Here is a 25,608-nt window from a genome sequence, read left to right as displayed (position 1 = left end):
CACATTTCAGTTATCAACTACTTCCCGCCAAGCTATAGAAGATAGTTTTAGGTTTCCTCTTGTTATTGGTAAGAATTAAAAAGAATAGCTAATGCTAAAATTTAAGCAAAACAGACTTTTTATTTCATGAATTCATATATATATATATATCAGTTATGCCTATGGTATTAACAGGTTAGACTTGATGAGAAAAGAAATTATAAAGGTTTCTTATAATTTTGTTCCTTATTAAATGGGTTTGTATGTAACAATTCTTCTCAATATCCTATGTGTGTGGTGCGTGGGGTGTGTTTGTGTATATTTGTAAATATTCATGTGGGGATATCTCTTTAATCTTTGTGCTGTGTTTCTGGTGTGTTCAAGGTGGAAGATATACAACTACTTATGATGTGATAATTTTTTTAACTAACATATATTATCATTGGTTTCACCAAACACTTTCATTTAATATGCTAGAGTAGACAATCTGCGTCAAATATGAGGGTGATTTTCAGCCATCAGTTCTTTTTCTGTTGTGTCCTATGTATTTCATTAGGCCAGACTTTCCAAAGGGACCTCCCTTTTGAAATTTGCAGTTCCAGAGCCTGTACACTTCTGAGAATGCCTTCTCAGAATGACCAGTTGCATGCTGGAGCTTCTGGTGATGGTAGATGTGGCCAAGTCAGATCACCTCACACAAGGGTAAATAATAGCCAAAAAGGTAATGTTCACAATATAGAGGCAGGGAACTCTCTCCTCCCCTTCAACTACAATCAAGATATTTTTCCATCATGAAATATGTCCAATTTGGCACCTCACAAGATAACCTATTTATCAGGCTTTGCCTCACCCCTCCCACTTCCTATACAAATAATTTTAACAAAGTCAATTAAATTTTAAAATCAACTACTTTAACCACAGGAAATGACCAATCAGCCACAGAGGTCAAAATTGAAAAGCTACCATCCATCAATGATTTGGACAGCATTTTTGGCCCCGTGTTATCCCCCAAGTCTGTTGCTGTTAATGCTGAAGACAAGTGGGTCCATTTTTCTGACACATCCCCGGAACGTGTTACTCCAGAGTTGACTCCAAGGGAAAAGGTGGTGTCCCCACCAGCTGCCTCAGACAACCCAGCTGACTCCCCACCTCCGGGCCCCCCGGGTCCTCCTGGCCCCTCAGGACCTCCGGGTCCTCCTCGCAGTGTACCATCGCCGCTCAATTTAGAAGAAGTCCAGAAGAAAGTCGCTGAGCAGAACTTCATTAAAGACGATTACTTAGAAACAATCTCATCTCCTAAAGATTTTGGGTTGGGACAGAGAGCAACTCCGCCTCCCCCACCACCACCCACCTACAGGACTGTGGTCTCATCCCCCGGACCCGGCTCGGGCAGTGGTACGGGGATCACCAGTGGTACGTCTCACTGTTTGCGTGTGCTTCGTGTGACCGGGAATGGCCGTGGCTGCTGCAGTGTGAGCAACACCCTCCTCCTGCCTGGCAGTTGGCTTTAGAGCTTCAGCCATCCCTCCTTTGGTGCGGGTGTCCTGTGCTCTGTGGCATGTCCTAGTCCATCGAATGCTCGCGGTCATAGTGCAAGTCTGTGGATGTGTCCTGCCCTGCACTCCTGACCCTTAGGAGTGCCCTTCCACCCTGCGGATAAGATCTCTATTTTTTAAAGAAAGCTGTGATGTCATTTTTAGAATTCAGGAAAGTTCTAGAAAGACAGGTTTCACAGAAAATGTGCTTCAAGTTAAATGTCTGATTTCCTCATCAGATGTCTCCACAGGGGCCCTAGTTGTTTTTTTGTTTTTTTAATTCTTCCACTTTATTGAAATATAACTGACAAAATTATGAGATATTTACAGTGTACAATGTGATGATTTGATACACACATACGTTGTGAAATATTCTTCCCACCAAGTTAATACATCCATCACCTCACATACTTACCTTTTTTTTTTTGATGAGAACATTTAAACTCTACTCTCTTGGCAAATTTCAATCATACAATATAGTGTTATCAACTATAATCACCGTGTTATACATTCGATCCTCAGACATTATTTGATTTATAAGCTTATAAATCTATATTTTTTCCAAAAGCCCTGGTTTTTGTAGGTATATGTGTTTTCTATTTCTTTTCTTTTTTTAATTGGGGAAAACTATGTTAACTTCTCTATTTCAGAGAAAAAGAAGTAGGATTTGAAAAGGAGATTTTAGAGGACAGCAAAAAAGAGGCTGCCTTATTGCATCTCCAGCCTAATCAGGCTGCCACTGAAACAAACTGCTCTCTGATGTCATCATTTGACAGGCTAGTCAGCCTATAAGGTCAGTTCTAAATGTGGTGACAGGTGATGGAGCAGTTTGTCACAAATGTACCTTTTGGGACTCTACATGCAAACATTGACATGGAATCTGATTTTTTTGATTTTCCTGTTTGAAGCTTCATTTTGTATTCTCTAATGATGAAAGGGTGGGAACTGCCATGCATACCCAGGAAAGATCACGATATTCCTAATGCATTCTTCTTCTGTATCACTCATTCCATTCATGCTCTTGTTTGTCTACCAAGATCCTCTGGTGCCTTCTCTCTTGTTCCTGTCCTTTTTGTTAGGTACCTTCTCAGGGATGTCAAGGGCTATTTGTTTTTTATTTGCTTTGAAAGAGGTGACCAAGTTTAAATTATTCGAATCTACTAAGAGACACCAAGGAAGTATGTTTGTCTCTGTTTTAATAGTCATCATTGCTTCTGCTTTCAAGGGCACATCTTTCAGTGTTTGCTCTGCATTTGCAAATTGCTCTGAGCTTTAAAGTGAGAGCATCCAAGCTAATCAAGGAAAAGACTGGAGAATCTTCTGTACTGTACACAAAATCAGTGTTTTGTATCACAGGTGTTCTCCTCCTTCACCAGAAAGGGAAAACAGTTCAATAATCAAATTTAAGTTTGAAAAACTGTGCTAAAACAAAATCAGCAGGTTTCTTTATAGGGTCCTAGAGAGCCTTTATTTTGCCAATAAGAACAACAGCTATAGTTTCTTTTCCTGGCTTCATGCTAAGAACTTTATGCACATCATTTCATTTTTACAACAGCCTCATGAGGTGAATACTCTTATTTCCCCCATTTTACAGATATGAAAACTGAGGCTCATGGATGTTTAGTAATTTGCCTAAGTTTACACTGCTAGAGGTGATAGACTTGGTATTCATTCTCAGATCTATCTGATCCCAGGCCTGTGTTCTTAACCACTATGCCCTCCAGGAGCCCTTGCAAGGTTTAGTGACAAAATATCACAAACTTATCTGACCCTGACATGCACCTGTATTACACACTGTCATCAAGATCGCCAAAAGTCTTTTCTCCAAACCTACTGCTTTGTGCTCCTTTCTGTATTTCTGGGGCTTAGAGCCCCACCTCCACCCTCTATTTCTTTTTTAGATCTTTTGGGGGTGATGTAAGGGTCCTTACCTAACTGTAAAGATAATAAAGGTCCTCTAAGTAAAGACTCCAGTCCAGACCTCAGCCCAAAAGAAGCTGGTTGTCCTTTGTCAAAGAAAGACATGTTTCCACTGTCTTGAATGGGACTCTTTCCTGGGCCAGGCTCTGAGTCTTCTGAAAGTGCTTTTCAAGGAATAATACCTTCTCTCCAGTGGCCTGGTCACTATACTCTACCCAAAGTAAACACCTTTAGTTGGGGGAGGGGAGGACAGGACACTCCCCAGGCTCCTCAAGCACCTTCTACAAGGTTCTGGGATATACTTGATTAATTGAATTGATCATTGATTTAATGAATAAATAGAGTAGCTCTAGCTTTCTTTCTGGAATCCTTGGCAGTTTTGTTGTCATTTTTATGTTTAACTTCCATATTCTTACTTAAAATTACTTGAAAGTGTTACCAGTAAAGACTATTGGTTCTTAATAATTGAGCTGGAAAATACTATACTTTGCTAATATTAAAGAATTGAATTTCTAAGTGGAAAACCAAACTGGGCCAGTGAAACTCATGAATAAATAAAACTGTGCACCATTATTTCCTTAATTAAGTCCCAGTTTATTTGCTCATTAAACAGATTGGCAGAAATATAAACTTAGGATTGAAACAATAGGATATGGTCTCATGTTTTAAAGATTAGTAATGCTTATCATTATCTGCTTTTTATAACAGCCTGATGGGAATAACTTTTCCTGTGTATCTCAAACTGTATACCTACATTAAAAATTTCAGTCACAGCAAGATGACTGTCACTGACCAAGTTTAGACAGTACTTGTGGATCGGAATAGTTACCTGCTGTTGAAAAAGTTGCAAGTTAAGAATTTGCTTCAAGAACTTTAATTTCCTTATGGCAAAGATTTAAAATACATAGTTTGGCCAGAATATTGCTTTACTGGAATGCAGACACTGATTCTTGGCAAAGACTATCTCTTCTCCTGTGTGGGCTGTGTGCCCAGGGGATGGAATGGAAAAAGTGTTTCCTTGGCCTGTAGCAATTTTGGAGACCAGGGAAAGAGAAGTGTTAGTAAAGATAGAATGTTCAACATTTCCCAACTGGGGAAAGTAAACCCATATTAAAAGATGCTAAACACAAACAGACACACCCCACACATCCATAAACAAATGAATTTGAACTACCTGGGGTTGAATCAAACAAATATATTTCCTAACTACAAGTTTTTTTAGAGCAGCAATGTCCAAAATGGAAGCCTTTAAGCATATGTGGCTATTTTAATCTTAATGGCAATTAATTAAAATTAAAAATCAATTATTCAGATGCAGGAGCCACAGTTCAGTACTCAGTGGGCACAAGTGACTAATGACTATCTTATTGGACAGCACTTATTCCAGAACATTTTCATCATTGCAGAAAACTCCACTGAGCCATACTGTTTTAGGGCTTTTAATGTGCCAGTTACCTAAAAAGACACATAGTATGAAAACTTTTCCACATGTGTTTAATACTTTTGTCAAAGAAATAGTATAATTGTGTTCTAAGAAACACAAGTTGGGAAAGAATAATTCTTTACATATTTCAAAGTACATATATTTTCATTCATTTGATTCTCCCCTATAACACTGTGATATACTAGCCTCATTTTACAGGTAAGGAAATGGAAGCTCAAAGGCAGGACTTGGCCACAGCCACAAAGCAATAAATAGCAAAGTCAAGATCTGTCTGACCTGAGATTTGTTGAATTCCAGTGATCACTTCTCCCCAGCTGCCCGCCTCCGACTCCACAACACACACACACCCCCACCCCCACACCCCCACACACAAACAAAAAGAAGTGAAAGTTGGAGCCATTGTTTTATGGTCCTCAGGAGTTACCAAAGAAACTATGATGGGATTTCAGGTTGAAAGCAGCAGATGGATCAAGAGCATGTCAGTGGTTGCCAACTTTTTGAATTCACAAATTCAAATGTACATATGATTTTTAAAGCTAAACAATGTTGTCCAATTAGTTTCTAGCATTGTCTTGGGAATAAACACTGCTTGAAGGGGAAATGAGTAGAATTGAAGATCGAAGAATAAGGGTAGAGATGTGCAAATAACCCTCTTTACTCTTTCAGTACAAAATAATTGTGTAATCTCACAACATCGTGTGAGGCCTTAGTTCAATTATGAAATACTCCGTAGGCCCAAACTACCCTCTGCTGTGAAACAGGGTTTTGCTTTTTAAAACTCCCTTGGTGTTGTCTAACTGCATAACAAATCAATGAGATCAATTCAGTAAAGAAAAAGTAAGTTAAACAGGGTACTCCAAAAGGAAAACACAGCCAGTTAACTAGCCACTTTTTTCTTCGCTTTTAGTTGTATCTGTATCAAAAGCACAAATTTTACCATCATCAACAACTGCCTTCCATTTGTGTAGTATTTTATGACTTGGTAATACTTAAATGAGCATTTTCCATTTCAATTGTTGCAACTGCCTTGTAAGGTAGAAACATGTCCTGTATTTTAAAACATGAAGCTGAGGTTCAGAGAAGTCAACTTCTTATAGTTGATAGGAGGTGGACAGAGCCAGAGCTCAGGTCATCTGACTTTTCATCAGTTTCTTTAGTATTTCATACTGCCTCCATGATAACTTGTTACCACTTTTCCAAGAATTACTGAAACTGGATTTTAAAATTTCCCTTCTGGAACTTGTAGGAAAAGGATAAGCAGCTGACCTTTTCCTGGGATTGACTCAGAAGACCATTTCTTGGAAATAGACCCCTGGATAGACATTTTGACCCAACCCCCATGACATGGTTTTCCAGCAAAACAGAACCCCCAAAACAGTTCTATAAAACTTCCAGACAAAAACTTTGCTGTGTTAACGTTTATTTCCCATCTTTTTGCTGTCACTTCTGAAAACATCCTAGGTGTAAAGAAACCTTTGTCGTGGGACCTGTTGAAATATCCCCTATTCGTTTATTCAAGAGAAGATCAGCAAAAGACTAAGGATATTTATATTGAGAGAAAAGTGCAGTCGGCCCATGCAAAAAGAAGACCAGGCTTTGTGCAAAATGTGGGGCTACATTATATAGGCCACCACCTATAGCTACAAGATACTACATTTAAAAACTCAGACTTTGTAGTTAAATAGGCCATTTGAACTATATGACATTGATTAAGTTATTGAATATCTCTGAGCCTTACTTTCCAGGGAGATAGTAGAAGTACTTTCCTTCAAAGCTTATTGTGGGGATAAAATGAGATAATGCAAGTAAAATGTGTAGCGTAGATACTGGGCCAACAAAATAAAAAGTGAGACTACAGTTAAAAGTTCGTAGTGGTAACTAGGAAATATTGGTAGGATGGGTGGTAATTAGTATGGTTTCACACTAATGTAATTACACTTACAATAAACCACACAGATAAACACAACAAACTCAAGATTTCAAACTGCTTTAAACAGAGGAACAAGGCTTTCACTCCCAAGGACTCTCCTAAGTTGGAAGCAGATCCTGAGATGATGAGCTTTGATGGTTAAAGTTGCCTGAAAATCTGAAAATTCAAAGATTCAAATTTCAAAGTTTCTTGAAAATCTGGTCTAGGATTCTCCAGAGAGCAGAGTTTTGTGGTGTGTTAGAGGGGAGGTAGGGGGAGGGGGAGACATTTTCTTTGGGCAGAATTTCTTGGAATTTTCTTGGAGTAATTTGATACCTGTGCTTCTAACCAATGTGAAAAAGCCTCAGGAGTAGCTGGAAATTCTCTGACTGAACAAGAACCATTTGGAATATTGATTTGACTTCCTTAAGATTGTTAGCCAAGTAGTTTTCCCGTATATCCCGGACATACGCCTGAAGATAGGCCAACCCCTAAGTCTAAGCCCTCTGGTGTGCTCATTAGCGTGCATGCCGACCTCTGTGTGTGCTCTGTATTTCTCTTGTTTGTCATTGACAGCCAGAAAAGTAAATCCAAGAGACTCTTAAAAATCATCACAAAAATCGTCGCAGGCAACCTCTACACAGACAGGTTCCTAAGCAGCCTCCTTTAAAAACTAAAATCCTCTAAATCCAATGTATTTCTGTTAAGATTCCACAAACAAAGTACGCTCACAATAGCTAATGTACTTTCTTATATTTTGTTCTTTGCTTACCATCAAGGGTTTGCTTGATGAAGTTACTACTACTTTGCTATATGAAGTTACTACTCATATCGTAAAGCACAGTAAGAAGGATAATTCTCTTCTACATGTTTTATAGATATATGAAAGTATTTATATACATAACACATATTTATACACACACACACACACACATATATGGACTTTCCAGGTGGCACTTAGTGGTAAAGAACCCGCCTGCCAGTGCAGGAGACAAAAGAGACGTGGGTTCAATCCCTGGGGCAGGAAGATCCCCTGGAGGAAGGCATGGCCACCCACTCAAGTATTCTTGCCTGGAGAATCCCATGGACAGAGGAGCCTGGTGGGCTACAGTCCATAGGGTCACAAAAATTCGAACACGACTTTTGCACACATATATACATATACTGTGAAAAATCTTTTTTCTTCAAGTTCTAACCTCCGTTTTCATCTTGGACATAAATTCTGAATATGTAAAGATCAAGAAAATCTATCATAAGTTTCATGTGTATCATGATCAGAATGAAAGCTACCCACTCACCCAGCCAAAAGAGTGTTAAGTATATATTTTCTGTCACAGGGAGTTATAAAAGGATTTACCTTTCACTGGGTGTCACATGACAACAAAAGGCAATGAGCTTCAGCTTCAGCCATCAACCATAGTTCAACTGAGTGATTTTTTTTCTTTATTGAAAAAAAATAAACCCAAACCCCATGTGCTACAGTCTTGACTGTATTAACTGCTGAGGTGAAGAACGTATTGGTGATTACACTCTACTGTGGGAATGGAAAGGTGGGATCAAATGATAACAGCTCTTTGACCACCTATGTCTCTAGCCTTTTTTAATACCAGCTTGTTTTTCAGGTGCATCATCCCCTGCTCGGCCAGCCACCCCCTTGGTTCCTTGCAGCAGCACGACCCCACCCCCACCTCCTCCCCGGCCTCCGTCTCGGCCAAAGCTACCTCCAGGGAAGCCTGGCATCGGAGATGTGGTATGTTCCCTTCTGCCCTGTCCCGCTCAGAAGCATACAGTGGGAATGACAGAGTCCAAATGCCTGAACATGGGTCATCTCAACTCCAGGTCTAAGCCTTACAGCGCCTGCACCAATGGCCCTGACGGCCAAAATCTGAAAGTCACTGCAGTCAGAGTGTGTATTTCAATTGCCCTCAAATCTCCACCATCATTCAAGCCACGGCCTAAAGTAGTAGGAACAGGATCATGGGGTCTTCAGTTCTACCCCAGTGGGTTTGATGAAAATTAAGATAATAATACTCAATCGTCCTAAATCCTTTGGAATGGGAGGTGTTTCCTTTCACCATATTTTTCTGATTTTGGAAGACTCCTAGAGAGGAGAAGTCCAGATTTCTGACCCCAGACTACAGAGAAGTTATTGGTGGTATACACACTGGGTGAATATAAAGGAGAGTGGCGGCTCAGGGAATTTTTTGGGAAGTTTTTTGGAAGTTTTGCATCATGTTTTAAGGCGAGGGGTGGAAAACATTCTGTGCAAACAATTAAGAGACTCTGGCAGAGGTAAATTTCTTTGGAATTCACATACAGGAGTCACAGGGTAATAATGATGTCCCTGACATCTGGTTTAGCCAGCACACTACAGTATTTTGTATTCAGATATCTTTCAGTAGGTATAAGCTCTCACTTTATGTCACTTATTTAGTCCCTAAGGGCATGTGAGTCCACCATCCTGAAACATCACTGACCACATCCCAGATCTCGGCTTCTCTTAATGTGATATATCTGTTGAGTGTAGCCCATTATAGTTTGTTTCCTCTGGCTCCATCCACAAGCTCTTGTACAGATAAAATCAATTTCAATGAAAAAATGGTACCACCTGTCCTCTTTTAAGAACCTGAGTTGTCATATCTGGAGCTGGGAGATGTTAAAAATATGAAAGGAAGACCTGTGAATCTAACTTTCCATTTCTTTTCTTCTCCCTGCAGCCCCGACCTTTCAGCCCTCCCATCCATTCTTCCAGCCCTCCTCCGATAGCACCCCTAGCCCGGGCTGAAAGCACTTCTTCAATATCATCTACCAATTCCTTGAGTGCGGCCACCACTCCCACAGTTGGTAAAAATTATCTCCTCTCTTTTAATCCATTTGTGGTTTTGACTGGCTATTTTTTTTATGATCTGAAAACCCTAACACCCTATGTTTCTGGTCAAAATTGTTTTGCTGTGTGTTTTGCTACTATCATCTGACTCTTCTTTTAAAAGCACCTTCTCAGCAAAGAAGGCAAATGCTTTAGCTAAGCAGATAAGCAAGTAAAAGAATGTGGAATTCTCTTATTCTGTCTCCATACAGATGTATTCATGAAAGTAAAGAAGAAATCATCAAATTAGATCTTGTAACTTAGATATTATTTAGATATCTTTGAGAGGGGAATGTTTATTTAAATTCCAACCATGTAACCCATCAGAAATAACAAAATGTAGAACTTTTCTTTTCTTGAAGCTTTCATTTCTTCATCACCTTGGTTCTGCTTACATTGACAGATGGTATAAACACGGGCATTGTGGGACTTGAGAAAATGTTTTGACATTTTTTCTAGTGCTTTTCAGTGATGTGTGGTCAATTTTCCCCAAGAAATAAGTCATTGCTGGCATTTTCAGTAAATGCCTTTGTGCCTCTTTCCTTATGGTGTGATGAAAGTGAAGAGTTGAGAATGACTGCTCAGCTGGATGGTTTTCCCAGGTTTAAATGCCTCATTTTGCCTGGAGCATCTTCCCTCTTCCCAAGGCTGGTCTCTGTCTACCCACTTTTTACCCACCTTCCTCAGCTCCTGCTGCCTCTCTCATGTTTGCATGGTGTCTCTAACCTGGACTTTTCCATTCCATTTTTGCCCCTTGTCTTCCTTTATTGTCTGAATGCCCTCCAAGTCTCCCATATTATAAACCAGCTGGCCCATGCTGCATTGCTTGGGAGAATCATTAACCAACGCTGAATAAATTCCTCCTGCTACTTGCCAAAGAACAGCATGCTACAGAGTTGTCCATGTGAGAAGTACTTTGATCAAAGCCTGAAGCTCTTCTAGAGAAGAAATCCCTCTTTTCCCAGGGAAATAAGTTAAGATGTGCCTCTTAGGCCCTCAGAGAGAATTTCAACCTTATCACCTGCTTCATATTTTTAATCAGACCATCCCCAAAGAATTCTTCAAATTTGGTGAAAATACAGCCTGCTATCCAATTTTGTAGGATTCATTAACAGACAGATATTTAACATGATTTATATAGTCAAGTCTATTCTTTATCTGCATTGTCAGTTGGGGTAATTCAGGGCTTCTTATTTAGATGCCTATTAGCTAGTTTCCTTCTGGGTTTTGTTGTTTACTGTTTTGTTTTTTTCTGTAACTTCCAACCTTACTTTTGAGCTCTCTTTAATGCTCTTGATCACTACAGCCATTTCCCTCACTCCTGCTCCTTTGGTTTTCTGTGGTTTTTGCCTCAAAGTCATTTGTTCCACTCACTCCCTGTGATTTTCCTGGTTGTTCAGAGAGAAAAGTAATGATGATAAACTGTCATTCAGAGAGTAGACCTTAAGCGACCCCAGTTGACTGTCTAACCTATTCCTTCAACTCACTGAGATTCACAGAGAAAATGGCGCACAGAGCGTTTGACCTGTGGCCGTGTTTTGTATCATGTGTTTTTATGCACTCTGCTGCAGAAACCTTAGAACCTGGCCAGTGACTGTGATCCTCAACACAGCTAGTACATATTCTTTCAAGATGAGCCATACAGGGGCTAAAAACAGAAAGAAAGAAAGAAAAATAAAAGACCACCCAAGAGGCTAGTCACATCGCTTCATTGCTGAGAAGCATTCTGATTTAATCTCTTCAGCTCTGTTATTTGTATTTGGTTTTCATCTCCCTCGCTCTCTTGTTCTTTATTTCCTGTGGCTGTGAGTCACCTGACAGCCATTTCTCTCTGAAGTAAATGTGTTATCAGTGACCACCCAGCAGCACCCTGTGTAGTGTTGTTTATCTCTTTTTGAAGAGGTTGTTCTTTGGCTGTTCAGCACCAAGGGGCTGCCTGTTCATGACTTGACTTGGTATGTCAACTTAAGAAAGTCAGATGGCTTGGGGGAGATGAAGAATTTCAGCAGCAAATTCTTGACTTCAGTGGCTCAACATTTCCCTCCCTCCACCATGATACTTTCTTGACATTTTTATGACACTTGTGCCAAAACAGGGACAAGTGTGGCAAAAACTGGATACTTATTATTTGTACTTGCTTAGTACAAAGTTTAATATAATTCGAGGACTAAATTTTTAAAGGCATGTCTGATCTTCCTACAATTCATCTAAGAATACGCCCCTAGCAAGACATTGGACATAAAATCTTTTTCATGAGATCTATGATTATAAATTAGTAAAACTGATGCCACACCTGAAAATAGGATTTTCTATTTTCTATTCCCTTTCTATTTTGAATGTGAATAAGTCACATTCAAATAATGAAATGTTCCTTTGTAATTGTACTTCACTGAATTTAGGATACCTTCAATTAGAAGCTGCGCTGTTATTTTATATATGACTGAGAAAGGGAGGGGAAGCTGCCACATGAGTTAAGGTGCAATACTTCCTTATCATACTGATTTTAAGATCCATCCTAATTTCAGAGAGGTTAAAAAGTGCACATATTAACATGAATGAAATACAATAAACCCCTTTTGTACTGAAAAAAAAAAGCTCACAGGATCTTCACTCTTTGATATGGTAGGGAGGGAAAGTCTGGTTAAAATATTCAAAGAAAATATTTAAAGGTGTTCTATTATAAGAACCAGACTTTTAGACATTTAGAGATAGAGATAAACAAGGAATTACCTCTAATTGTAAATATCCAATTTATTATTTGCTTCTTATTTCTATGTGTGATAGTCATTTTTTAGATGTTTGCAAAACCTTCCTTTGCAATCTACCCCAATGCAAAATACAATGATAAAGACAATTTGTCTTCATTGTTAAATTCATTATTAATTATGTTTCTTCAGCTGTTCATTATGCATTTTTAATTACATCTTTAACATCCCAGGAGTCAGTAATGAATGAAAAGTAATCCTTTAAGGGCATCAGATGGACTTTGATGCTTCCTTTGGTATAGAACTTGGAGCAAAAGTGATTTGTATTCAATACACAAGTATTAACCATAGAATCTAAAACTTAAAACATTTCCTCTAAGCTTTTGTCTCTCCAGGCTGGGTGGAAATTCTGACTTAAATAAGCTTTTTAAAAAACTTTTCTGTGTTAACATCAATTATTCTGCACAAAAGGAAAGACCCTTAGAGACAGGTATTCCTGATCCCGATTTTAAATTCCCACACTTAATTTTAGTATTTTCCCCCTTTTTTTTTTGGAAAAGCCTGTCTCCAATACTGGCTTCCCCATCTCAGATCAATTGGAGACAGTTCCCCTGGTTAGCTCTTAACAAAATTTTTCTTCTTTACTTAATCTGATTGTTGCCCTTATTTAAATCAAGCACAGAGCTATCCAACCACCCATTTTTTAAATTTGGAATTTTTTTTCTAAGTCCTCATTGTCCATAACCATAATAAAAAAAATGATAAGCATGCTGTTCAACCTTTATAAACTATTCTTTTGTAACTTCAGCTCAAAGAAAAAGATGGCAGTCTTGGAGTCTCCTCATTTTAAGGAGATTGTAAATAAAACATCAGTTTTTCAAAAGAAAGGAATATTCTCCACCATTCCTCATTCTCTCACCATTCCTAGTAGGTAAGAAAGGGCACTGTTACAGTCAGTGTAATCTTTTGTGTCCTATTTTTTGGGGGTATTATGGGGTGTCCTTCTTAGTGCCAGTTCCTGTTGCTCTACTGTAGATATTACAGAAATTGCATTCACTTATTCTAGCCACTGAGGAAGTCACATGTATACTAAAAACTGATTGACAGGGGCTTCCCTGGCAGTCCAGTGGTTACGAATCTGTGTTTACACTGCAGGGGGCACAGGTTCGATCTCTGGTCAGGGAACTAAGACACTGCATGGCATTCAGTGTGGTCAAAAATAAATAAATAAAATGGAGAAATAGCATCATCTTAGTATTTTAAAACAACTGATTGACAGGTGCTATTTTAGAGCCTTAAAAATTGACAAAGAAGCAGTTTTCCTGCCTTATTCACTAAGTCTAAGAGCCAAGCTAGTAGAATATTTTCTAAGAAGCATAGTTTATGGAGTAATTTTACTACCCTCATCTATTTCCTCATCTTATACTTCTCTACATTGTAGGAAAGATTCTCCCTTACTTGTCTGGGTACAGAATTTATCCAATTTTCTGTTAAAGTTGTAATAATATCCTTCAGATCTGTGGCACTGATTGATCTAAATCACATAGAGTAAAACTTCAGTTATCTGCATTTGTTTGTTGGTAAGGAGGGAGACCATGTACATACATCCAGAATGCTTGGAGTTCATAGCAACTATTGTGATCAATTTACTACAGAGACATTTGGCCATGATCAATACCATAGCCAAAGATGAAATTACAATAATGCTGTTCAAAACTAACACTCCATAAGTACCAAGGACAGGTTGGATATTGATGAAGTTGAAATGAGAGACTTCATTCAGGGACCTCAGATTCATACTGTTGCTTTTTCATGATCTCATTAAAAGCCTATTCTTTCCCCATGGGGAGGCAGGTGCATGCTGGGTGATCCCATTGAGCTGCCAGCACTCTGTCAGGAGGTTCTGTTGATGGATATATGTCCAGTCACTTGAGAATTGTGTCTGAGTGAAATACACTTGCACAAGTCAATTATTAATGACAGTGCCTTTAACAACTCCCTGAAAAGGTGGGGGTGTGATTTCTTCCATGGAGTTGACTTCAGCAAATTCACAAATGCTAAAATCTGGCATTTAAAAAATTTCCATTTCTGCTCTTAGACTCATCATGAAATAAGCACATCACTTTTTTATACTCTGTCCATAATCCCAGTGTCTTAGGTTTTGTTTCTTTTTTTCATTAAAATCATTCCTGTGTTTTGATCAGTAAAGTGCATTGCTTGATTTCATTTGAGATTTGTATTTGTGTTTTTATTTTCATTCCTTTATATTTCTTTGGTTCAAAGTGTCAGAAGATGATGTTTTTTATGACAAACTGCCCTCGTTTGAAAGGCGCTGTGAAACGCCTGCAGGTATGGTGCTAGCTGAGTGATCTTTAGATATCTAGACTTTAAAAATCCAAGCCATTATGCCATCTGAATGCTAAACTTCATGGACATGCTACTCACCTCATGAGTGTCCAGTGCCTCTCAGATGCACCGTCTACTTACTGTTCATCGTGAAATTCATGCCACTGAAATGTTTTTTTTTCAAGTGATCATATATTATAAAGCAGTAGGTTGCATGACAGTTTCTCAGTGAAAAGGTTCAAAAAAGGGAAGAGGCTATTGCTTTGTGAACTAACAAAGGGAGGGATAATTTAACTGCTCAGAATTACATATCCAGTGACGGCTTTTTTATTTAAAACATAGTAGAACACCATTAGTAATCTTGTTTTTTCTATGGTATATAGGTAAAGGGTGTTTTGTGTCTGGTTGCCTAAGGTGATTCCAGGGAAAGGAATGGAAGATATATGGCATCTGCCATGAACTTTCAATTGATATGCAATGCTGTTGTCATTGAAAACCTCAGCTAAGTTTTATGTAACCCATAACTCCTAGTTTCTTTTTTAAAACATAGAAGGGGATGACAGTGAAGATGAAATAAACACAGCAATTGCTGAGTAACAGTTTGCCCAAACTAGTGCAGTTAAAATATGCTGACGCCCCTGCATGGCCAGGAAGACTTCTGCTCCATGCGCACCAGCACCAAGTACCAAGCTGCCAGCAACACGTGCCCATCCCTTTAGGCCTACATAGCTTTGCTTTTGCTTTCTATTTCCCAAACTAAAAAAAAAAAAAAAACTAAAACAGATTGCCAGCCTTCCCTTTTCCCTGCACGCTAATGGCATGCAGTGCCTCCGCCCTCCCCTTAGTGAGATTAATGACCTGCTCTGTAACTCATACTGTGTCCTTCTCTCTCCCTCTCCTTAACCTTTCCCATCCCGCTTCAACTCCTGGCCATACAGAGAATGAACAGCCTTCCCTCGTTTGGTTTGACAGAGGAAAGTTTTATTTGACTTTTGAAGGTAAGTAGTACATAGCATACCAGATTCTAATTTTTCCTCCCCTCATGCTTTTCCCCACTTGCATTTTTTAAAAATCCCAGTTTTCTTCAAAAGACCTGGTCTCACTTTCTATATAAAAATGCTATGGCTACTTAGAAAATATTAAATACTAAAGAAAATACTCCATGAATTTGGTTTGTATGAGATCTCCAATTTTTCGTATTAAAAAATTAAAGCTAATTTGCAGTTAATATTGGTTACTTAATTAACTGAAATAAATTGAAAAAAAAAAACACCTTTTTTGGGCAAGGAACTTAACTCTGTCAACCAGGGCTCTTTCCTAACTCTTTTGCAAGTGCAATGCAACAAATATAAGGACATTTTTGGTTAGAATTGGCATTTAATTTTGTTTTGGATAATTAATATTTCAGATACAACATCCATTATTGTAAAATGTAAATATATTCTTATGACAAGGAATGCTGCATGAGAGATCAGAAAAATGAAGAAAATAAAAAGTATTTTCATAAGTTCTATTTACAGCTTCTGATATGGAAATTGTAACTGGAATGACTAGTAAAATGGACAACTACCACTGGACTTGCCATTTTAGAAGATGAAAGAAAATATACATAAGTGTAATATCCGTTATCTAACCTCAATGCTGAATAATTTGTTATTTCTGCGTTAAGGATTAGCATTCTTCTGTCTTATATTTAAATTCTAAATCATTTTAACAGGCCAAGCATTTGATAAAATGATCCATTTAAACTAATGGTATAGGAAAAATTAAGTAAGTAAACTTAACAAATGGACTATCTTATACATATTTATCTCTACTTTCTATAATTTTAAATAGCTAAGTTTATCTTGGGATAAAAAGTTGGCAAACAAAACTTCTACTCAAGAATTGATTCTTAATATGGTCTTTGTATTTCATGATAACAAAAAGAACTTCTCTAAGTGTGTGTTTTAGCACAATTTAAAATATTAGAATGACTGGCACAAATTCTCAAGTAGTTTGTGTGGTGTGACATTTTTCTCTTAACAGTGACTTTTCTTTGCAAGATGGTCCCTTTAGCTTGGAGTGGCTTGGCTAGTAGCAGGAAACATTGTCTGATTCAAAGCTTCCCAAATACTGATGTCTCTCCTGGCTCAGGCAGAGAACAGGTGGATAGACAATCTTAGAGAAGGATGAATATTTTCCACATGATGTTGGGAGCCTTCATTGCCTCAGGTCATTAATTTTGTAATAACCAAGATGCAAAATCCACAAACTTATGACCTTCTAAACTTTCTCTTCAAATTAGATGAATAAAAGTGCCCAGGTGTCTTTTTACTGATCAGCACATCTCATAGGAGACACTATGACTGAATAGGTTTATGATCTTGACATACTGCCAATACCTGCATATATAAAGGCTCTTTCTCTGGTTCAGCTTGACTGCATTAAAGGTTGTAGTTTACCCTGTTTTAAACAGGAAATTAAGCCATGTGCTACTGGCAAACTTCAAGTAATGTCTGGGGCTCCAAAAAAACTTTCATAGTTTTTTGTTGGTACAGTTTGTTTTGGCTTTAGAGTATCTATTGTCTGGTTTGCTTTTATTTTGGTTAGGATTTCTTTAAACCAAAGAAATCCAAGAGATAGACTTTTTGTAAGATTCCAGTCTAAAGACAGCTTTTGATTGTTGGCTTGTTTGTTTTTTAAAATATATCATCAATCAAACATAAATATTAATAAGCATGTGGAATAGCAACATGAACCACATTTTTTTTTAATTTTAAGAAAAGAAAATATTTGTTAGTAGATTTGGGGTATCTAATGTTGGTAGGTAACATTGCCATTCTAATTAGTAAAATCCAAATTCCTTAAACATCTCAATTTGAGACAAGAGAAGTCACACAAGGAAAGAGGTTGAACAGAAATTAATTGAAACCTCTAGCTTTGTGTTAGCTTTATCTTGGACTTTGCTGAAGGTTTGGAAGTACAAACAAGGTTTTCCAAGGGACTGTAGGAGAGGTCATGTCATGAATATGTCCTACTTATCTATCAAGAAATGCTCATGCAAATTAAAGTACATTTCAGTGAACTTTAAAGGAAGACTTAGGAGGACATCTTACCCCCTGAAACGAAAAATAACACAAGGGTGGCTATCTTTTAAGAATGGGAAAAGGCTTGTTTTAGTGGTTTATGTAAATTAGCCTCAGGTAGTTTTAGCTAATGCAACCTGGAATTTTTTTTTAATTTTCTGCTGTGATGATAAAATGGCATAGAAACAATGACTTGTTAAATTGCTTTGAGAATAGTGCCCCTACTCAAACTTTAAACTACAAAAAGACATGGTCATTCAACATATTTTATTGACTAGCACTTCTAGTATATTCTTCTAGGGCACTCTGACTTTACCCATATTTGTTATGAATGTTAATTATCATTATCTTCAATTCTTTATTTGGGGAATATATAAGAGGACCAAAGATTCCCAAGTCAAAAATTCATTTGTTCTAAATTACTTTTACGTTATTATTTGTTGGCATTTAAATAGTGTTTTATCATGTTCAAAACCTTAGCCTGTCATATCCATTGCTTTTTCTTACAGGCCTCTGGTCAGTGGGTCACCCAGTGAGTGAGTGAGCCACTTACCAATCAACCAACTAACTAATGAACTTCATGAACTTATTTGGAAATAATATGAGATGCTTCACACTTCTAAATTTAACTTAACAAGAGAGATAGAAAAGTGTTAGACAATGGTTCTAACTCACAAGAGCTCCAAAGCTTGTCTTAATGGTTTAGTTTTAAACAATTTCACTTAAAAAAAAAATTGTCACTGAAATTTTAACCTATTTAAGTTGAGCTTTAAAAAAAGGTAAAGGTTACATAAGGTAGAACCTGTTAAAATTCATTCATTCAGGAGTATATCCTACTGAAGCTGTTAAGTCTTCTTCTGAGATGAAAGGAAGAGAAAGATATTCCATAAAAAGTAGAAGATAAGACTATTAGCTATTTGAATAATTCCCTAGAGCATTCAAACATCAAAATGTTTCCAGAAATGTGCTGTCCCTCTCTTTGTTTAGCTTATTTAACTACAAAATCATCTTGTATCTGATCATGAAAAAAACAAAAAAACAATCTACAACCATAGATTCTTGTATCCTTGTTCTGAAGATTGCCTCTCTCCTCCGTGCATACAGCCACTTGCACTCTCCTGTCTAGTCCACTCCTTCTGTTCACTGGTCTCACTCCCAACACACTCCCGGGAATGTCACTTAGCAACACCCTTGTCTGTACTCCCAGGCTCTTTGCCAAACTGGCCCACCTGTTGCCTTCACTGCATCCCCGCTCTCTCCAGGGGCCGTTGCTTCCCCTATAACACTCTCCACAGAAAGTTCATCAGTCTGCTATAGGCTGTATGAGTTCTTCCAACTCTCCATTAAAACTTCCAACCCCGTCTCCCCATTATGAAAAGTAGCCATCATTTCACCTTTTATTTATCGCTGTTCACACTGACCTACAGAGCATTTCCCCTGCATTCATCTATAGGCTTAGGGACACTGGCAGCTCCCTTTTCACCCTCTTCTCTACCTCACTCCCTAGCTTCCTTTTGTCACATAGATTCTATGTGGATGATCCATCAACATTCTCTCTCAAGGGCTTCTTCAACTTCAGTTCCAATAAACTTTCCCTCCACTCAGTAACCCACACGTCTGGCCACGTCTAAGAAATGGCCCCTATCAGAAAGTATCATTTCAGCTTTTTCAAAACTAACAATTCGTCCCCCTTGTTGAAGTACAAAAACTGTACTAGGCATGATTCTTTCATTCAGTTAGCTGAGTACTATTGTGTGCCAGCGCTGTTCTAGGCACTCCCCTACAGCGAACAAAACAGAAAAAATTCCGAGTCACTGCAGAGCTTATGTTGTAATGTGGAAAATCAAAAACAGGAAGAAAAGTAAAATATGTAGCATGGACATGGTAATAAGTTCTACAGAAAAGAAATAAAAACAGGGGAAAAGAATGGAGCACATAGGGGTTGAAAATAAAGAGGAGGAACTGAGGTAAGAAAAATAATGAATAATAATAATTAATACCTGAGTCTTTACTACATGAAAAATACATTTCATCTAATATCTCATTTCATCTGCACAACTCATGGATGAAGAAATTCCGATTCAGATAACATATGTGACTTTTGAGAGTCACTCAGCCAGGAAGAGGAAGAGTAGAGATTGAAATCTAGGCTGCTTAGCTGGAGACCTGGCCTGATGCTCTGCTCCATGTCCGTGATATCTCATTTAGCTTTTGTGACAGTCCCTTGAAATAGGTGATGCTGTTGGGTTTCTCTAACTCTCCTAACCTTCCAGTTTCCCAGTCCCCTGACTATACATTATCTTTGACTTTGTTGAACCCTCTAGTCTTATGGCCACCCCACTCGCATTCAATCCACCAGCCAAACCTACATTCAAGTTTATCCAGATTAGACCCCATGAAGGAAAAGTATGTTTCTGTACAATGGAAGATACACTTTTCTCTTTGAAATTGTGTTGTCTATATGAAACACTCAACTCTTGGACATTTTAACTTCTGACCTCCTTCAGTGAATTATTAAATATCCCTACTTAATAGTTCATAATACATAATCTTAGTCATGGGCCACTCAAGTTTCTTCCCCCGACATAGTAATCCTGTAAGAAACAGGTCAAATTTTTCACAGATGACCAAACAGATATAAATTCATTCATCCAAGAGTCACTAGAAAAAGGAAACTTGAAAGGCATAAGCAATTTTATGAGAAGGAGCCATTTTGCTAAATTCACAATATTCTTCTAGTGGAAATTGTCCACTAATTGCCCCCACCCCACTGTTGCTGTGCTGGACTTAGTCGTGTCCGACTCTTTGTGACCCCATGGACTGTAGCCTGTCAGGCAGGATTCTCCAGGCAAAAATACTGGAGTGGGTTGCCATGCCCTCCTCCAGGGGATCTTCCCAACCCACGGATCGAACCCAGGTCTCCAGCATTGCAGGCGGGTTCTTTACCATCTGAGCTACCAGGGAAGCACCACCCCGCCCCCACCCCCCGACTGTAGGCCCTTCTCAATCAATCAAGTTACGGAGCACTCAACTCTACAAACACAGGGTTAAGTACAACCAAGTTGGGGAAAATTACAGAAACATAAGAAGCAGTGATACAAGACTGTCTTCATTGAAAATATTAAAACTGCCCCCTAGCTATTTCAAATTTTTTAATGTAAACTACAATGTGATTATGAAATGCAAAATCTTTTCTATTCACAATTGAAGGTCACAGAGAGTTTAAAAAAAAAAAGCCTAAACCTGTGAGGAAGATTTAAGTGGAGCAGAACCTATAAAATGTTCTACCAGGCAGGTCTGCTGATGGTTTCAGAATTCTCTCGACCTTGGGACTTCCCTGATGGTCCAGTGGTTAAGGCCCATTACTTCCAATGCAGGGGATGTGGATTCAATCCCTGGTTGAGGAACTCAGATCCGGCATGCTGCACGGCCAAAAAATAAATAAGTACCTAATGCTGGTTCCCTGGTGGTTCAGATGGTAAAGAATCTGCCTGCAATGTGAGAGACCTAAGTTCAATCGCTGGGTCAGGAAGATTCCTTGGAGAAGGGGATGGCAACCCACTTCAGTATTCTTGTCGGAGAATACCATGGACAGAGGAACCTGGTGGGCTACAGTCCATGGGGTCGCCAAGAGTTGGACACGACTAAGTGACTTTCACAATGCTGGTTCTGAGGCTCAAAAACAAAACTAGTAAAATATTAAAAAAAAAAAAAAAAAAAACGATTCACTTGACCTCTTCAAGGAATTAGTAGTTCTGAAATTCTCTGGGATTGACCAACATGCTGATATTTCCCTTGACTTCCTGTTCTTTGAGGCAGGTGCCTTATATCATTTAAGTTAATATATGACTGTCATGCTGGAGACAGACTAGAAAGTCAGTAAAAGAGAAGTGTTTTCTTTATTCTTCTAACTCCTGATACCAAGCATGTAGGGTGTCTCCCTTCACACCAAATAGTTTGGGCACCAACTACCTGAAGTCAGGCAGACCCCACAGGTTAAGGCTCAGCCCCACCAGCCTGTCCCCTCACTTCACATACCAGTCACAAGTCTCAGGTCTGTACTTCTTATGGACCACCTATAAATTGAGTGTTCCCCATAACCATCTCCTGGGGTTCAATAATTTGCTAGGACAACTCACAAAACTAGGAAAGTGGTTTACTTTCTATTACCTGTTTATTCTAGAGGATACAATGCAGGCGCATTGAAAGAAATGATGAGGACAAAGTCTGAGAGAAGGGGGCATGGAGCTCTCATGGGTGTGTGCCCTTCCAGTACATTGATTTGTTCATCAACCCAGATGCTCTCCAAGCCTCATTGTTTCAGAGGTTTATTATGTAGGCACAGTTGTGTGAATCATTGACTGTTGGTGATTAAGTCAATGTCCAGGCTCTCTCCTCTCCCTGAGATTGGGGGACAGGACAGAAAGTTCCATTCCTCTAACCAGCCAGTCTCCATCCTCCAAGAGTCACCTCATTAGTAGAAACTCAAGTATGCTTGAAAGAGGCTTTTTTATGAATAACAACCCCCATTCAACCCTTTCACTCAAGAAATCACATGAGTTTGAGGAGCTCTGTGCCAGGAACTGGAACAAAGACCAAATATGTGTTTCTTACCATCATAGTCAGCAAAGTGCTCTCTGTATTAGCCTTTGTGTTCAAGCCAAATGATGTGAATGGGTTGCTAGAGATGACATGAATGTACAAAATTCATATCAGAATTATATACAATTAAATACCTGCAGGAAAGCTTAAGAGTAGTTAGCAGCTTCTATCTCAAGTCACCAAGCACAGGGTCCCTAGTTGGTGAAGAGATGATTTTATTTGGGTTCAATATGTGCAGAGTACTGCAGCTGATACCAACACTGCTAATGAAATATCATGATGAGTCCTTACCAAGGACAGCTGCTGCTGCTGCTGCTGCTGCTAAATTGCTTCAGTCGTGTCCGACTCTGTGCGACCCAGTAGACGGCAGCCCATCAGGCTCCCCCGTCCCTGGGATTCTCCAGGCAAGAACACTGGAGTGGGTTGCCATTTCCTTCTCCAATGCATGAAAGTGAAAAGTGAAAGTGAAGTCGCTCGGTCGTGTCCGACTCTTTGCGACCCCATAGACTGCAGCCTACCAGGCTCCTTCATCCATGGGATTTTCCAGGCAAGAGTACTGGAGTGGGGTGCCATTGCCTTCTCCGCCAAGGAGAGCTAATTACTGCTAATTACTCCCTGGCCATAAACTCATATAATCCATACAGCAACTGTGTGGATTCACAATTTAAAGTATTATTCACATTTTACTGATGAGTAATGAGAGGCACTGAAAATTTAGGTGACTTCCCCCAAATAACACAGCTAGTCAGTGGGTAAATCCGTTCAAGGGGAGTTAGTGTTATGTTATAAAACCAATACTGCTAACCACTGTAAAGTTCAAATCTTCACTGTGCCACTCAAAAATAATGTGATCTTGGGAATTTAATGTCTCTGAGTTTCAGTTTTGTAATTTTTAAAGGGGAAGCTCTAATACCCACCTAGCTGGATAATTAGGAAAATCAAGTAAGAGATTTTTGTTTGTTTGCTTTTTAACATACTGCACACTATGAAAGGCTTTTTGGTTTGGTTTTGTTTATTTAGACTTTATGTTTTATAGCAGTTCTAAGTTAGCAGTAAAATTGAGGGGAAGGTACCGGGATTTCCAATTCACCCCCTGCTCCCACACATGCACAACCTTCCTCACCCAAGTGGGACATCTGTTACCTAAAGTAATCACCTTTATGTAATCACCTAAAGTCCATAGTGTACATTAGGGTTTACTCTTGGTATTGTGTGTTTCACTGGTTTGGACAAATGTATCTTTAATTATGATATCCAGAGTTTTTTTCACTGCCCTAAAAATCCTCTGTGCTCTGTCCATTCATTCTTTCCCAGTCCCCCAACCCCTGGCAACCACTGATCTTTTTACTAGTTCCATAGTTATCCTTTTTCCAGAATGTCATAGTGTTGGAATCATATCATGTGTAGCCTTTTTCAGATTGGCTTCTTTCACTGAATAATATAATTTTAATATTCCCTCATGTCTTTTTATGACTTCACTGCTCTGAAATGTTTTTATTTTTCATACTTTGAGTTTGCATTCAAACTGAATGAGGAGAATTAAGGCAAAGGGCCAAGAAAGTTCTGTGCCTAACATGCATTTGTTTCTTATTTCTGGCATTTTCCTGATTTCAAGTGACTGCTTGGGGCTCAGGGAGTGACTAAGGCCAGGGGTTTCCTTTCGTATCTCCATCAGACTCACTGTAGTAAATGCCATAATAGAATTATAAAGATATGCTGGAAATGTATAAATAATGGATAAACTTTTAACTGGGAAGAATTTGGGAAAGCTTCTTAGAGACACAGGGGCTTTGACCTGACTGACAGTAAGGGGCAAGGAGAACTTCAGATCCCGAAGACTGTCCCAATTTAAAGAATGATTTGAGCAAAGGTGTTAGGGTGAGTGAAATCCATGTTATTCTCAGAGATGATATCCATGTTTCACCCAGGAATGACATCTATGTTATATTCAATAAACACTGGGAGAGGCCAGGCATGTTTTAAGACATGATCTTGAAAAAGACTAACTAGAGCTCATATTCCAAAAGAATTTTAAATACTGAAAGAAGGGATTTGATTACAATCTTTATGCAAGGTGGAACCTAAGAAATTTTTGAGGACGGTAGGATCATCTTTGATTTTAAGGATTAGAGAAATTTGGGGTTTTACTGAATAATTCAGGATAAGTAGTAAAGAACTGACAGTACTGTTTTCATTGAGATATTTGAAAAAGCCATAGGGGTTGAAACATTTGACATCTAATTGGTTGTACAAAGGGACTTCCCAGGTGGTGCTAGTGGTTAATAACCCACCTGCCTATGCAGGAGATATAAGAGATGCAGGTTTGATCCCTGGGTCAGGAAGATCCCCCAGAAAAGGGCATGGCAACCCACTTTAGTACTCTTGCCTGGAGAATCCCATGGATAGAGGAGCCTGGTGGGCTACAGTCCACAGGGTCGCAAAGAGTCAGACACGACTGAAGCAGCTGAGCACACACGCACAGGTTTTGGGAAATAAGTGAATACTTCCATCCTGAGACACAGGGAGAAGGGTGCTGCTGTGAGCCAGGAGAAAGGAGACTCTAAGGGCCCTGGGTTTGGTCAGAAAGAAGGAACTGCTTTCGAGACATCTCAGCTTTGAAGTCCTGCACACCATCCCTTATATACGAGTCCAGGAGTAGACAGACTGGAAATGTGGGAATTATTTTTGTTTGGAGATGAAGGCTGAATCCAGGGAGGGGAGGGCCCAGCCTTGGGACTAAGCCTGTATCATAGGAGCCATATGGGAAAAAGAATGCCTTGGAATTTGCTCCACTGTATCTTTTCTATAAAGTTAAATTGCTCAATCCTGTCTGACTCCTTGCAACCCCATGGACTATAGCCTACCAGGTTCCTCCATCCATAGAATTTTCCGGGCAAGAATACTGGAGTGGGTTGCCATTTCCTTCTCCAGGAGATCTTCCCACCCAGGGATTGAACCCAGGTCTCCTGCATTGTACGCAGACGCTTTACCGTCTGAGCCACCAGAGAAGTCTTTCTATAAATAGCCACACAAATATTAATATATAGCACAAAAATATATCTGTTAAATATTGTGCATTCAAAATTAATCATTAATATTTATATAAATAGCCACACAAATATTAATGATTAATTTTGAATGCATAATATTTAATGGATATATTTTTGTGCTATATATTAAGTACATAGATCTTTTCCTGGTCTGTTTTCTCTGTTGTTCAGGAAGCAAGGAGCG

At 38.9% G+C, this 25,608-nt stretch overlaps 1 protein-coding gene across 17 annotated transcripts in view; it reads left to right on the top strand.

The window, feature by feature from the left end:
- Positions 1–25,608, top strand: part of SGIP1 (SH3GL interacting endocytic adaptor 1) — a 243,390-nt gene that overhangs the window by 164,908 nt on the left and 52,874 nt on the right. For 4 of the 17 annotated variants that reach the window (XR_009735408.1, XM_061411687.1, XM_061411690.1 and 1 more), the window contains 4 exons: positions 901–1,392; positions 8,410–8,537; positions 9,505–9,631; positions 14,642–14,707. Coding sequence is in view for 16 of the 17 variants with exons in the window: in XM_061411687.1 (XP_061267671.1) it covers positions 901–1,392; positions 8,410–8,537; positions 9,505–9,631; positions 14,642–14,707 (813 nt within the window). In the remaining variant the exon portion in view is untranslated. Of the gene's footprint in view, positions 1–900; positions 1,393–8,409; positions 8,538–9,504; positions 9,632–14,641; positions 14,708–15,642; positions 15,703–25,608 lie in introns of all 17 variants that reach the window. The other 13 variants (XM_061411701.1, XM_061411692.1, XM_061411696.1 and 10 more) reach the window with 6 other exon arrangements.

Source organism: Bos javanicus, chromosome 3, assembly GCF_032452875.1.
Source record: "Bos javanicus breed banteng chromosome 3, ARS-OSU_banteng_1.0, whole genome shotgun sequence".
NCBI classification, from domain to species: domain Eukaryota; kingdom Metazoa; phylum Chordata; class Mammalia; order Artiodactyla; family Bovidae; genus Bos; species Bos javanicus.
This window is presented reverse-complemented; position numbering and strand designations above follow the sequence as displayed.